General features: G+C 45.0%; 1 protein-coding gene across 1 annotated transcript in view; it reads right to left on the reverse strand.

The window, feature by feature from the left end:
- Nucleotides 1-574: 574 nt before the first annotated feature.
- Nucleotides 575-12,070, reverse strand: part of USP54 (ubiquitin specific peptidase 54) — a 109,416-nt gene continuing 97,920 nt past the window's right edge. Inside the window, exons 22-25 of the mRNA XM_040975953.1 lie at nucleotides 9,373-9,491; nucleotides 8,917-9,057; nucleotides 3,299-3,485; nucleotides 575-1,878 (exon numbers count right to left, since the gene is read on the reverse strand). Of these exons, the coding sequence (XP_040831887.1) occupies nucleotides 1,319-1,878; nucleotides 3,299-3,485; nucleotides 8,917-9,057; nucleotides 9,373-9,491 (1,007 nt within the window). The 3' untranslated portion in view covers nucleotides 575-1,318. The remainder of the gene's footprint in view (nucleotides 1,879-3,298; nucleotides 3,486-8,916; nucleotides 9,058-9,372; nucleotides 9,492-12,070) is intronic.

Below are 12,070 nucleotides of genomic sequence, written 5' to 3' on the forward strand. Positions count from 1 at the left end.
AAAGAGAAACTTGCTACCTCTTCTTTGTGTCAAAGACCCTGAGAGCTGGGATAAGAGGGAAGCACAAAGGATACCCGGCTTCGCAGAGGGAACACACTGAGTAACTTCAGCGGGGAGGGGCTCTCAGGAGGAAGCAGGGAGAAGCAGGGAAGCTCCCCAGGAGAAGGGGAACGGGTGGAGGTGGCCATGGGAAGAGAAAAAGAAAGGAACACGTGACACATCACAAACCTGTAAGGTAGAGGGAAGATACCAAATGTACATAGGTTTGCAGGGAGTTTGTAGGAGGTTCAAGCCCCAAGAAATCTCCCTAAGGAATGAAGGAAGGACCTAAGTGATGTGTTGTGTACTGAGTACTTCTGGCAGGAAAGGGATAGGAAATATACTTTTAGCAGTAATGACGAGAAAAGGCACTCTATTTTAGGGCCCACTAACTCTCACCTTGAGTGTGTATTTTTCAGTTCCTCCGGCCCCTCACTTTCACTCCAGTCAAAAGCCATTTCATTTATACGTCCAGGCCTCCACACCCCAAGAAAAAAGACCAAGCGCATACAAAAGAGAAGAATGACAAAGGATTAAATAGAACTATCTTATAGATTTATTAATGAAAAATACTTTACAAAAAACAGTATGTTTGGCCCTAAAATAGTTCAGCTGACTCTGAGGGTTTACAACAGCGACTGAGCAGTGGCAGTGATGGCTCTGCTGCTGACAGGAGGGTGTGTTAGTGTGCCTGACTCCATCTGTTCAGAAGGGCAAATGTTATATTGGCAGCTCTGCATTCCAAGTTTAAGGTGTAGGAAGACAGGGAAGGTAGAGAGGCCATAACTCCCAGGCAGGTGGGCTGTCCTGAAGGATGTGGTAGCACTAGAACCCCAGGGCTACATATCTCTCTAAGGATGGGGCTGAGCAGAGAAAAGGTCAGGTAGTTCGGACAAAGAAAATGTAAGTTGGGAACACAGTGGGGGAACAGGTAATGATGGCTTAGGTGAAAGTGGGCGAATAGAATATCCAGGGACAAAATAATGACAAGACCCCAAGGAATGGCTAGTGTCATGAGTAATATTATAGATTAATCTTTAAAGTGACTCAAATAAAGTCTTAAACAGCAGCTGCTTCCTTTTGCTAGGGGACATGGGAGTTGGAATTTCAAATATCTTTCGTTAAAGAGCCAGGTCTCAAGTTTAAAGGTTCCTGGCATTCCTAGGAGAAATTGCCAATTGTCAGTTGAGGTGAGAATAGCACAATCCTGGCAAGGATGCAGGGTACCCTCTGTGCCACAGCAGAAAGGGGTGGCCCCAGGAAAGGACAGCGGTGACCCTTACCACCTGCTGTGCTGCAGGGCTCTAGCCCTGTTCTGTTCTCTTCCTGGGGCATCTGTGAGAACAAACAGAAACCCCTCGGCCCCTCTCCTCCTGTATGCAGATTGGGAAGCATAACTGCTTTGCCTCCAGTCGTCATCTGGTGGCATATCTACTCTGCGAGGACCAGGGGCCCGGAACCCGGGAACAGGACCTGCATCCCAAGCTGTTCTAAGGGGTACATGAGGACTGCTAGATGATGAAGACACAGGGGCAATGACAGGAGGCAGGGAAGATGAATGGAAAAGATCTCCCCAGGACTGAGCGTGAGGAACCTGCAGGCCCTGGCTTCTTTCTGGTAGTGTGGCAGTGTAGATTAGCTGAGGTTTGCACTCAGCAGCAGTCAGGAATCTGGCCTCTGCACGCTGGTTGGTCTCGGCCCAGGGTCCCCAGGAGGCATCTGCTCTGGAGCGATGGGGGAGGCTCCGGTAGTTCAAAGTCCTTCCTGTGTACTTGACCCCTTGGGAAGCTTCACCCCTGTCACACACAGCCAAAAACTGCTGGACACTCCTCGAAGTTCCTGTGGAGTGAAAAGAACCCAAACACTGAGCATCTTCAAAAAGCCATTTTCTTTCCCAGAGGACCATTTCTGGCTACTATGCCCCCTCCCCATTCCTCTAAGAGCATACACACAAGGTTTCGGAAAACATACATTTTTTGCATTTGATTTCATTTAAGGTATTTTTACATAAAAATTTTTCTTACCTCCAACCTGGGCAAGTGAAACCAATCTCTGGATGCTATCGTACTTTTTCCTTGCTCCACTATAACGCTTCCTCTCTCTCTCTCTCTCTCTCTCTCTCTCTCTCACACACACACACACACACACACACACACACACAGCTTCCTAATATAACAAATGTTTTTTTCTCCCATTATAAAAAAGTTGCTGCTGCTGCTAGAGCCACCACTCTAAAATTGCATTCATCTTTCCTTTACAACAGAGATCTCCTCATGCCCAATCTGAGGTCTCTTCTTGCATTTCCCAATCCTCCTAACAGATATACAGTAGGGAATACCTTTTCTATACATTTATTAAGCCTTGATGTTACTGGCATCTTGGGCTCTAATTCTTTGTGGGGGTAGCAAAAGAATGACTTGTGCTCTGCACGATGTTTAGCAGCATCCCTGGATACCAGTAGTACTTGCTCTTTCCCTTTTAGAACACTGTAGATTCAGCCCATGATGGGGGAAATACAGAACATCTTGCCATGAAAATTCAATGCCAGAAGGATGCTACCCACCTTCCATACGATTGTCCGGGCCTGTACACATGGTACAAGACCCCAAGTACAAGGTGTTTCCAAATCTCCCAAGTGCTGCTTCTACTCCTCTACCAGAGGCAGAGAACCTCTCTTCTGCCAAGGGCCCTTTGAATATTGACAGCATCATGTGTGGGCCATACAAAATTATCAAGTTAAAAATCATGCTGCTGTAAATACATTGATCGTTGAGTCGCACTTGTGTTTGCCATGGTAGAGTCAGATCACATGATTTCACAGGCCCCACAGGCCCAACATCTGCCACGCTTGCGGACCTAGGCCACTCCTTAGCTGACACTCAGTGGATGGAAGAGAAAGTTGGCTGATGGAGATGGTACTTCTCTGCTTGTGGTGGCAGGCGGGGGAGATCCCACAGACTGGATATTACCTCCGTGTTGGTCACTTGTAAGCTTATCCTATCATTACTGAAGCACTTATTTCTCATGAATAGACAGTTCCCAGAGGGTGCTGCTATAGACCCTCTGGTCTAAGAACCATGGTGTCTAAGAAATTACTTAATCATAATTCATCTAGATCAACACTTAAATCTTAAAAGCATAATTTATAGCCTCAAATCATTCCCCTCTTTGGGATACCCCAGGTCCCGAGATGTAAACTAATTTGATCCTCAGAGGCTCCTGGCATGTATTTGTAATGTTAGATGGGGCAGGAAGTTACCTGGGGATCTATGGGGCTCCCCTGCCATGCTGGGCATCAGGACATCTGGGGACAGGAACTGTGGATGGGGAGGATAGAGTTGGGGACCAAGGAGACACACAGGAGGGTCATGGATGACAGGGAGGGAAGAGGAGCTGGAACAACGGTGCCAGGTTTCCAAAGGCTTTTTCCTCATGTTTGATGAATCCTTATAATGAGACAAGACAAAAAAACAGAGATGATGATTAACAAATAGCAGGATGTGGTTGGGCAAACACAGTGAGGCAAGCAAAAGGAAATGGAGGGAACCGGAGCATAAATACACTTCATTCTGGAAAGGGACCCAAACTACTTAGTAACTACCTCCATCAGCCCTTCTAGGAAACCAAGCTCCTCCTCTTTTAACCAGTCTTCCTCATAGCCCTCACCACCAAATCCAACCACTCAAGTCCTTAGCAAACACTTCAAAGCTGACTGCAATAGATTTACAGAGTGAGACAGAAATTAAAAATAAAGAAGAAATCAGAGACATCAGAGGAAACTCCCTACAGAGTATAGAACAATAGTATGCTTTTAAAAAGATTTATGCATTTTTATTAGAAAATCAGATCTACAGAGAGGAGAGACAGAGAGAAAGATCTTCCATCTGCTGACTCACTCCACAAGTGGCCACAATGGCCAGGGCTGAGTCGATCCAAAGTCAGGAGCCTTTTCCAGGTCTCACATGTGGGTACAGGGTCCTAAGGTTTTGGGCTATTCTCAATTGTTTTCCGAGGCCACAAGCAGGGAGCTTGATGGGAAGTGGAACAGCCAGGACATGAACCAGCACCCATATGGGGTCCCAGCACATGCAAGATGAGGACTTCAGCCACCACACTACCATGCCAGGCCCTATACATGTTTTGACAATTGAAAACTAAAATGTACTTGCTTAAATGCAGAACACTGGGTCAACAGATTACACCATTATCTTTCCTGCCAATGCTAGAATCTACAGTGTCCTCTTTGCTTCTCAAGTTTGCATTCACTAATGCTATGATTTGCTCCAAACAATATTAGCTACTCATTTTGTGGTAAAGACTCACAAATATTGTCTTTAATATCTGAAAATCTAATGTCTAAAATGGAAAAAAAATTCCTCCTAGCACCACATTTTTCTAAAGCTCCAAGACTCAAATAGGAACATTGCCCTTGATCTCCTACTTGCACCCAAAATAGTTTGTTACCAAATACTTTCATTTCTACCTGAAGACTTTAACCCACCTGCAGTGTGGCAACAGGGTTAAGTCTTATCTTCCTAGATCTTAGCCACTCCCCCTCCTTAGGATGGACAGTAAGATCTTGTGTGAGATGGCACTTCTGATTCTTCTCACAGACCATCTTACTCTGCTGGATGATTTTATATTTTAAGTTTCTTAATGCTTCTCAAACACACAAACTCATAAAAGGACTTTCAAATTTATTATTTGTATTACTGTGAATGTTCTTCCCACAGCTCAAACCTTAATAACCAGGTTCTCTGACAAAATGTCACTTCTAGAAAAGTAATGTCCCCCACCACCTGAACACAATTAAGTCCAAGCAACAGGCAGATAGCCTAGCAATTAAGATGGCCATATTTGAGCCTGGCACAGCGGCATAGTGGCTAAATCCTCACATTGCAATAACCCATATGGGCTCCAACTCCCACCCAGCTCCCTGCCTGTTGCCTGGAAAAGCAGTGGAGGATGGCCCAAAGCTTTGGGACTCTGCACCCGCGTGGAAAATCTCAAAGAAGTTCCTGGCTTCAGATCAGTTCAGCTTCAGCTGTTGCGGCCACTTCAGGAGTGAACCAGCAGATGGAAGATCTTCCTTTCTTTCTCTTCTTCTCACTGTAAATCTGCCTTTCCAATTAAAAAAATAATAGTAAATAAACCTTTAGAAAAAAAAAGATGGCCATATTCTGGGTCAGGACAGTGGTTCAAGAGACTAATCTGCCTATGGCACTGGCATCCAGTATGAGCAGCTGGTTCTAGAATCTGCTGCTCCACTGCCATCCCAGCTCCCCAGTTATAGACTAGGAAAACAGCAGAGGATGGCTCAAATCCTAACATCCACGTAGGAGATCCAGAAGAAGCTCCTAGCTCCTGACTGAATTGCTTGAGCTCTGGCTGCTACAGCCACTTGGGGAGTGAATCAGCAGATGCAAGATCATTGTCCCTCTCTCTCCCCCTCTCTCCCTTCCTTACTCCCTGTGTGTGTGTGTGTGTGTGTGTGTGTGTGTGTGTCCTTCTATGAACTTGCCTTTCAAATAAAAATAAATAAATCTTAAAAAAAAAAATGGAAATCCGGCAGTGTAGTAGCCTAGCAGCTAAAGTCCTCACCTTGAATGCTCCGGGATCCCATATGGGCACTGGTTCTAATCCCAGCAGCCCCGCTTCCCATCCAGCTCCCTGCTTGTGGCCTGGGAAAGCAGTCGAGGACAGCCCTGCACCCATGTGGGAGACCTGGAAGAAGTTCCTGGCTCCAGGCTTCGGATCAACTCAGCTCCAGCCATTGCGGTCACTTGAAGAGTGAAATCAACAGACAGAAGATGCTCTCTGTCTCTCCTCTTCTCGGTAATTTTGACTTTGCAATAAAAATAAATAAATCTTTAAAACAACAACAAGATAGCCATATTTCACATGAAAAGTGTCTGGGTCCTGTTAATGCTGCATCCAACTGCCCACTGACACAGATAGCGCAAGGCAGCGTGGATAGCTTCGATAGCTGGTGTCCTGATACCCACAAAGAAGACTAGACAAAGTTCCCAGCAGCTGCAAGCTCTGAACCAGCCTCAGGTGCCCGAGTCATTCAGGGGTTGAAAAGCATATGGGAGTTCTCTTCCAAATAAATAAATATTTTAAGATTTAGCCCTGGAGCTGGCATTGTGGTATAGCATGTAAAGCCACCAACTGTGATGCTGGTATCCCATATGCGAGCATTCATGTCCTAGCTATCCCAGTTATAATCCAGCTCCAGCTTACCACTAATGACCTGGAAAAAAAAAAACCAGCAGCAGAAGACTCAAATGCTTGGCTCCTGACACTTATGCAGGAGATCCCAGATGAGGGAGGCTCTTGGCTCCTGGTATCGGCCTGACCCAGCCCCAGCCATTGCGGCCATCTGGAGTGTGGCTCATTGCATGGAAGATCTTTCTCTCTGTCTTTCCATTTATTTCTGTAACTCAAAAAAATAAAAAAAAATCCTTAAAAAAAAGAGTTTAGGCTAGCCTGACAAAAGCCACTATTAAATCTTTTTTTAATGATTTATTTTATTTTTATTGGAAAGTCTGATAGAGAGAGAAGAGGAGAAACAGAGAGGAAGATCTTCCATCTACTGTATCATTCTCCAAGCGAGCACAATGGGTGGAGCTGAGACAATCCTAAGCCAGGAGCCTGAAGCCTCTTCTGGGTCTTCTACAAGGGGTTAGGGTCCCAAGGCTTTGGGCCATCCTCGACTGCTTTCCCAGGCCACAAGCAGAGAGCCGGATGGGAAGCAGGGCTGCTGGGATTAGAACCAGCACCCATATTGGATCCCAGAGCATTCAAGGTGAGGACTTTAGCTGCTAGGCTACTGTACTGGGCCCCATATTAAGTCTTTACTCTTTATTTTCCTGCCTTGTTTTATCTTTCTTTGCCATAATTACCACTGCCTGAGGTTGTATCATTTGTTTTTTATTATCTTTCTCCTCTCTCCAGGATTGGTTGCTGGCATTGTAGCGCATCAGATTAAACTGCAGGTGATGATGCCACGAGCCCATATAAGCACCAGTTTGAGTCCTAGTTGCTGGTATCTATTAAGATGGAAGGCAGAACTACATAGAGAGGGAGGGAAAGTGAGAGGGAGAGAGAGAGAAAAAGAAATAGAAATCTTCCAACCATTGGTTCATCCCGAAATGTTCAAAATCATTAAGGCTGGGCCAAGCCAAGCCAAAAGTCTGGAACTCCATTTGGGTCTCCCACATTAGTGGCCAGAGCCTATGGACATGGGCCGTTTTCTGTTGCCTTCCCAGTGACATTAACAGGAAACTGGATCAGAAATAGAGTAGCTGAGACTCAAACTGGCACCCTCATGGGAAACTGGTGTTGCAGGCAGCAGCTGAATTGCCTGTACCACTATGCCAGCCCAGATCCTCAAGTTTTAATTTCAAACTCTTAAGTCTCATATGAAAGAAAGCCTACCAGATATCTCCCCTCACATTAAATATATCCCAAACTCAAAGTACACATTATCTGAACTACATTGTTACAAACTCATAAAACATGAGAATCAACTTTGATTCAAATTGAGCCAAGAAGGAGCCATGTCCCATTGGCTCTTCAATGTCTACGTCTCTGTACCCTTCTAAATTTCTTTTTATGACATACAGGGCTCTCTCTATTGACCATGATCTGATCCCTCGTTTATATTTTTTCCAATCTCAATGGTCAACACACTTCATTATTTCCCCTTACTGGACTCAAATCCCAGCATAACAAGTGAGCATGTAATTTAGTTAATATATGCTTCGGTCCCTTTACCTACTACATACTTTTTTTTTAAGATTCATTTTTATTTGGCATCAGAGCTGTGGCTCAACAGACTAATCCTCCAACTTCAAGTGCCAGCATCCCATATGGATGATGGCTGGAGTCCCGGCTGCTCTACTTCCCATCTAGCGCCCTGCTTATGGCCTAGGAAAGTAAGAAAGAATGTCCCAAATCCTTGGGAATCTTCATCCATGTGGGAAACTCAGAAAGTTTTTGGACCAATCAGCTCAGCTCTGGCTATTATAACCATTTGGGAAGAGAACCAGCAGATGGGAAATCGTGTCCTCTCTGTCTCTCCTTCTCATGGCCACAAGAGTCAGGGTTTTCATAAGCCTACAGATTATGGTTTAGTGCCATATAGAAAGTCTCAAGAAGGGAGATTTTTTTTTTAATTTATTTTAATTTTTCCACAAATCTATGTATTTGAGAGACAGAAAGACAGTATGGAAGAGAGAGAAAGCCCCCATGTAACAGCTCACTTCTCAAATGCCAACAACAGGAAAGCAACGGTGGAGGGTAGGTTGGCAGGCAGAGGCAGGCTTAAGGTGGGAGCTGGCAAATCTCATGATCCCAGGTCTCTCATGCTTTTTGGCAAGAACTCCAGGACTTGAGTCTACATTAACAGAAATCTGGACTTGGGAGCCAGAACCAACTGGTGTCCTCCCCACTTGGCCAAAGACCTACACTCAGCAAGATGTTAAAACAGTCTCCTTTTCTTGCTACTGTACATGCTTCACACACACTGAACCCCACTCAAACAAATACTGGGGAGGAAAAAGTAAAACAATACATCACCCTATTTCTTCCCTTCTTCCTCTGATTAATACATCTGCGTGCTGACCCAATCAGAAGCTTCTGCTTCTCAAATTCCCTCAAGGCTATTAAGAATCCTTTCAAAAGTGCCATAGGAAAGAAACATTCCTCTGGGTTCCAGTTAAATGCATGTGAACAAAATAAAAACAGGGTCCTCATGCTGCTGAGTGCACACGGCAACAACCTTTCATTTCTCCCTGCCCCTGAATCTGACACTGTATATTTACCTAGTAAGAATGAGAGCGACCTGAATGGAGGGACCCTAATTCTACTTACAATACTGTGGGAAGAGACTGGAGCCTCCTCCCTCTCTGAGACAACGGTGCCACTGAGACTGCGTGAGATGCGGCGAAAGTTCTCTGCACTGTACTGGTCATCCTCCCCACACTCCCTGCCGAGGCCTCGGCAAGCGGCAGCCTTCAAACACACAGACACACACAAGCAGACACATAACACCAGATCTGTCATTCTCCCACAGACTGTCCTCAGGGATCTGGGAAAGAAGAGGGGGAGACTTACAGGTAAATAGCTGCGTTGGGTGTATTTGAAAAGCAGGGACCACATAGCAAACCCCTCTCCTTCAAAGAAGCCCAAACTTAGGTCTGTTCTCTTTCGATAGCTCCACATGACCACGCCTCTGCCTTACCACCAACCCGACCTCCGCACTTTTTCCCCCCACAACACCCAACCCCCGATTCCCAGGTCCAGACCTGCAGCACCCAAGGCTGATACCTGGGCCACAGGTGCTGTGCTGGCTTCATGAGGACGCAGCTCCATTTCTGCTGTTGGGGTCTTGGAGAGACCAGGACCAGGGGCAGAATGAAGCCTCCTTCGCACGCCATCGGCAGAGCCTTGAGATGGAAAACAAACAGAAGCTGAAGCTGTTGTTTTTCAGGGTGTCAACTAAGAGCACACCAACATGCGCTCCGCAGTGACAGCTACACATCCCTGAATCCAAGAGAGGACAAACTCCTAGAATTTAGAAGCAATGCCTGCAGTTCTCTGGGGTCTCAGATCACAGCTCTTGGAGAACTCTAGGCTCAATGTCCCTGTCTTGCCTCATTTCCTTTTTTTTTTAAGATTTATTTATTTTTATTGCAAAAACTCAGATATATATATAGAGGAGGGAAAGCAGAGAGGAAGATCTTCCATGCGATGATTCACTCCCCAAGTGACCCCAACAACCAGAGCTGCACCTATCCTAAGCCAGGGGCCGGGAGCTCTTCCAGCTCTCTCATATGAGTGCAGGGTCCCAAGGCTTTGGGCCGTCCTCAACTGCTTTTCCCAGGCCACAGGCAGGGAGCTGGATGGGAAGTGGGGCTGCATGGATTAAAACTGGCACCCATATGGGATCCTGGTGCATTCAAAGAGAGGACTTTAGCTGCTAGGCTACCGTGCCGGGCCCGCCTCATTTCATCTTTGTAAGCATGATCAGCTATGGCCAAACTTGGGCCCAAGACTGATAACACAAACACAGGAATTCCCTCACACAATGATTTTTTAGATAATCCATGGTGACAAAGGAAACAATTATAGCTAGTCTAGCTCAGAAGGAATATAGTAAAAAATGAATCAAACTTTCTCATATTATAAACCAGGAAAACTAAGTCCTAGGGTTGACAGGCAACTAGTATTTTAACCAGAATTAAAATGTAATTCTATTTGATTGTCCCACTTAGTAATCTTCTGTTATACATATATAATGGTCTTTTATTTCTCCCCATTACCTTTTCTGAATCACTTAAATGCTGAATAACCACTAAGTGTTGTCTTGCTGAAAATTTTTTTTTAAAGGTTAGGAAACAGGCCCAGTGTTGTAGCCTACCAGCTAAAGTTCTTTTCTTTTACGCATTGGGATCCCATATATGCACAGGTTCTAATCCCGAAGGCCACGCTTCCCATCCGGCTCCCTGCTTGTGGCCTAGGAAAGCAGTAGAAGACAGACTGAAGCCTTGGGTCCCTGCAACAGCATGGGAGACCTAGAGAAGGCTCCTGACTTTGGATTAACCAACTGAGCTCCAGCTGATACAGCCAGTTGGGGAGTGAACCAGCAGATGGAAGATATTTCTCCCTGTAAATCTGACTTTCCAATAAAAAAATATGCCTTAACATACAAAAGGGTGGGGGGAGTGCTTTTTTTTAATTTGTTTGCTTTTAGTGAATTATTTATTTTTATTGGAAAGTCAGATATGCAGAGAGAAGGATCTTCCAAATGCTGGTTCACTCTCCAATTGGCATAACGGCCGGAGCCGGGTCAATCCAGAGCCAGAGCAAGCAGCTTCCTCCAGGTCTCCCTGTGTGCAGGGTCCCAAGGCTTTGGGCTATCCTCTACTGCTTTCCCAGGCAACAGAGAGCCCCATGGGATGTGGAGCATGCAGGAAATGAACCAGCATCCATAAGGGATCCTGGTACTTGGAGGTGGAGGATTAGTCAATTGAGCCATTATGCCAGGCTTGAAAAGAGCTCTTCTAAACTGGATACTGACACAAAAAGCTACCCCCATCTGATGGATGAAGTCTTCCATTAGGATACTCTACATGTCCTTGATCTATGTTTGACAGGCCAAGTGTGTGTCCATAGCCAATACATTTCTGTTTCTGTTTCTGTCTAAGTTTACCTTTTGTAACTGGTATTGTGGCACTGTGTTTAAATTTGCCACCTAAAATGCCAGCATCATACATGGGCTCATATTCCAGTTCATATTCCATGTGTTATGCTTCTAACCAAGCTCCCTGCTAATGAGCTGGGGAAAGCAATAAAGGACCGTCCAGGTGTTTGGGCCCCTCAGACCCACATGGGAGACCCAGAAGAAATTCCTGTCACCTGACTTCAGCCGGGTCCAGTTCTAAAGCTGTCACCAACTGAAGGATAAACCAGCAGGAAGGTCCTCTCTCTTGTCTCTCCCTCTCTATCTCTGTAACTCTGTCTTTCAAAATAAAAAATCTAATTGAAAAAATGATGGAGAATACCTACAATTTTAGGATACACATAAATGGCAGAATAATGGACTTACAAGTGTTCATGAAGGATTATGCATTGTACACTTGATCTTAACCAAAAGGCTGAGAAGCAATGGAACTATGCATTGTAACAATAGAGGGGAAGTTGGTGGGGTAGGGGAAGAAAATTGGAGGAGGGGAAATTCCAGAGCTTATGTAACTGTTATCGTAAAATAATTTTTTAAAGATTTATTTTTTTATTGGAAATGCAGATATACACAGAGAAGGAGAGAAGAACTTCTGTCCAATGCTTCATTCCCCATGATTTAGGAATACAATTGTTTATTGGGGAAAAAGATCATGATGAAGAAGGGAGACACAGAGAAAGAGTCAGAGAGACAGAGGAAGGAATTTTTCATCAGCAAATACTTCAAAAACACTGTTGAAAATAGAACTGAAGATGATGTACATTTTTCATGACTGCCTTGAAG

Source organism: Ochotona curzoniae, unplaced genomic scaffold (genome assembly GCF_017591425.1).
Source record: "Ochotona curzoniae isolate NIBS_2020 unplaced genomic scaffold, NIBS_Ocur_1.0 contig_2692, whole genome shotgun sequence".
Lineage (NCBI taxonomy): Eukaryota > Metazoa > Chordata > Mammalia > Lagomorpha > Ochotonidae > Ochotona > Ochotona curzoniae.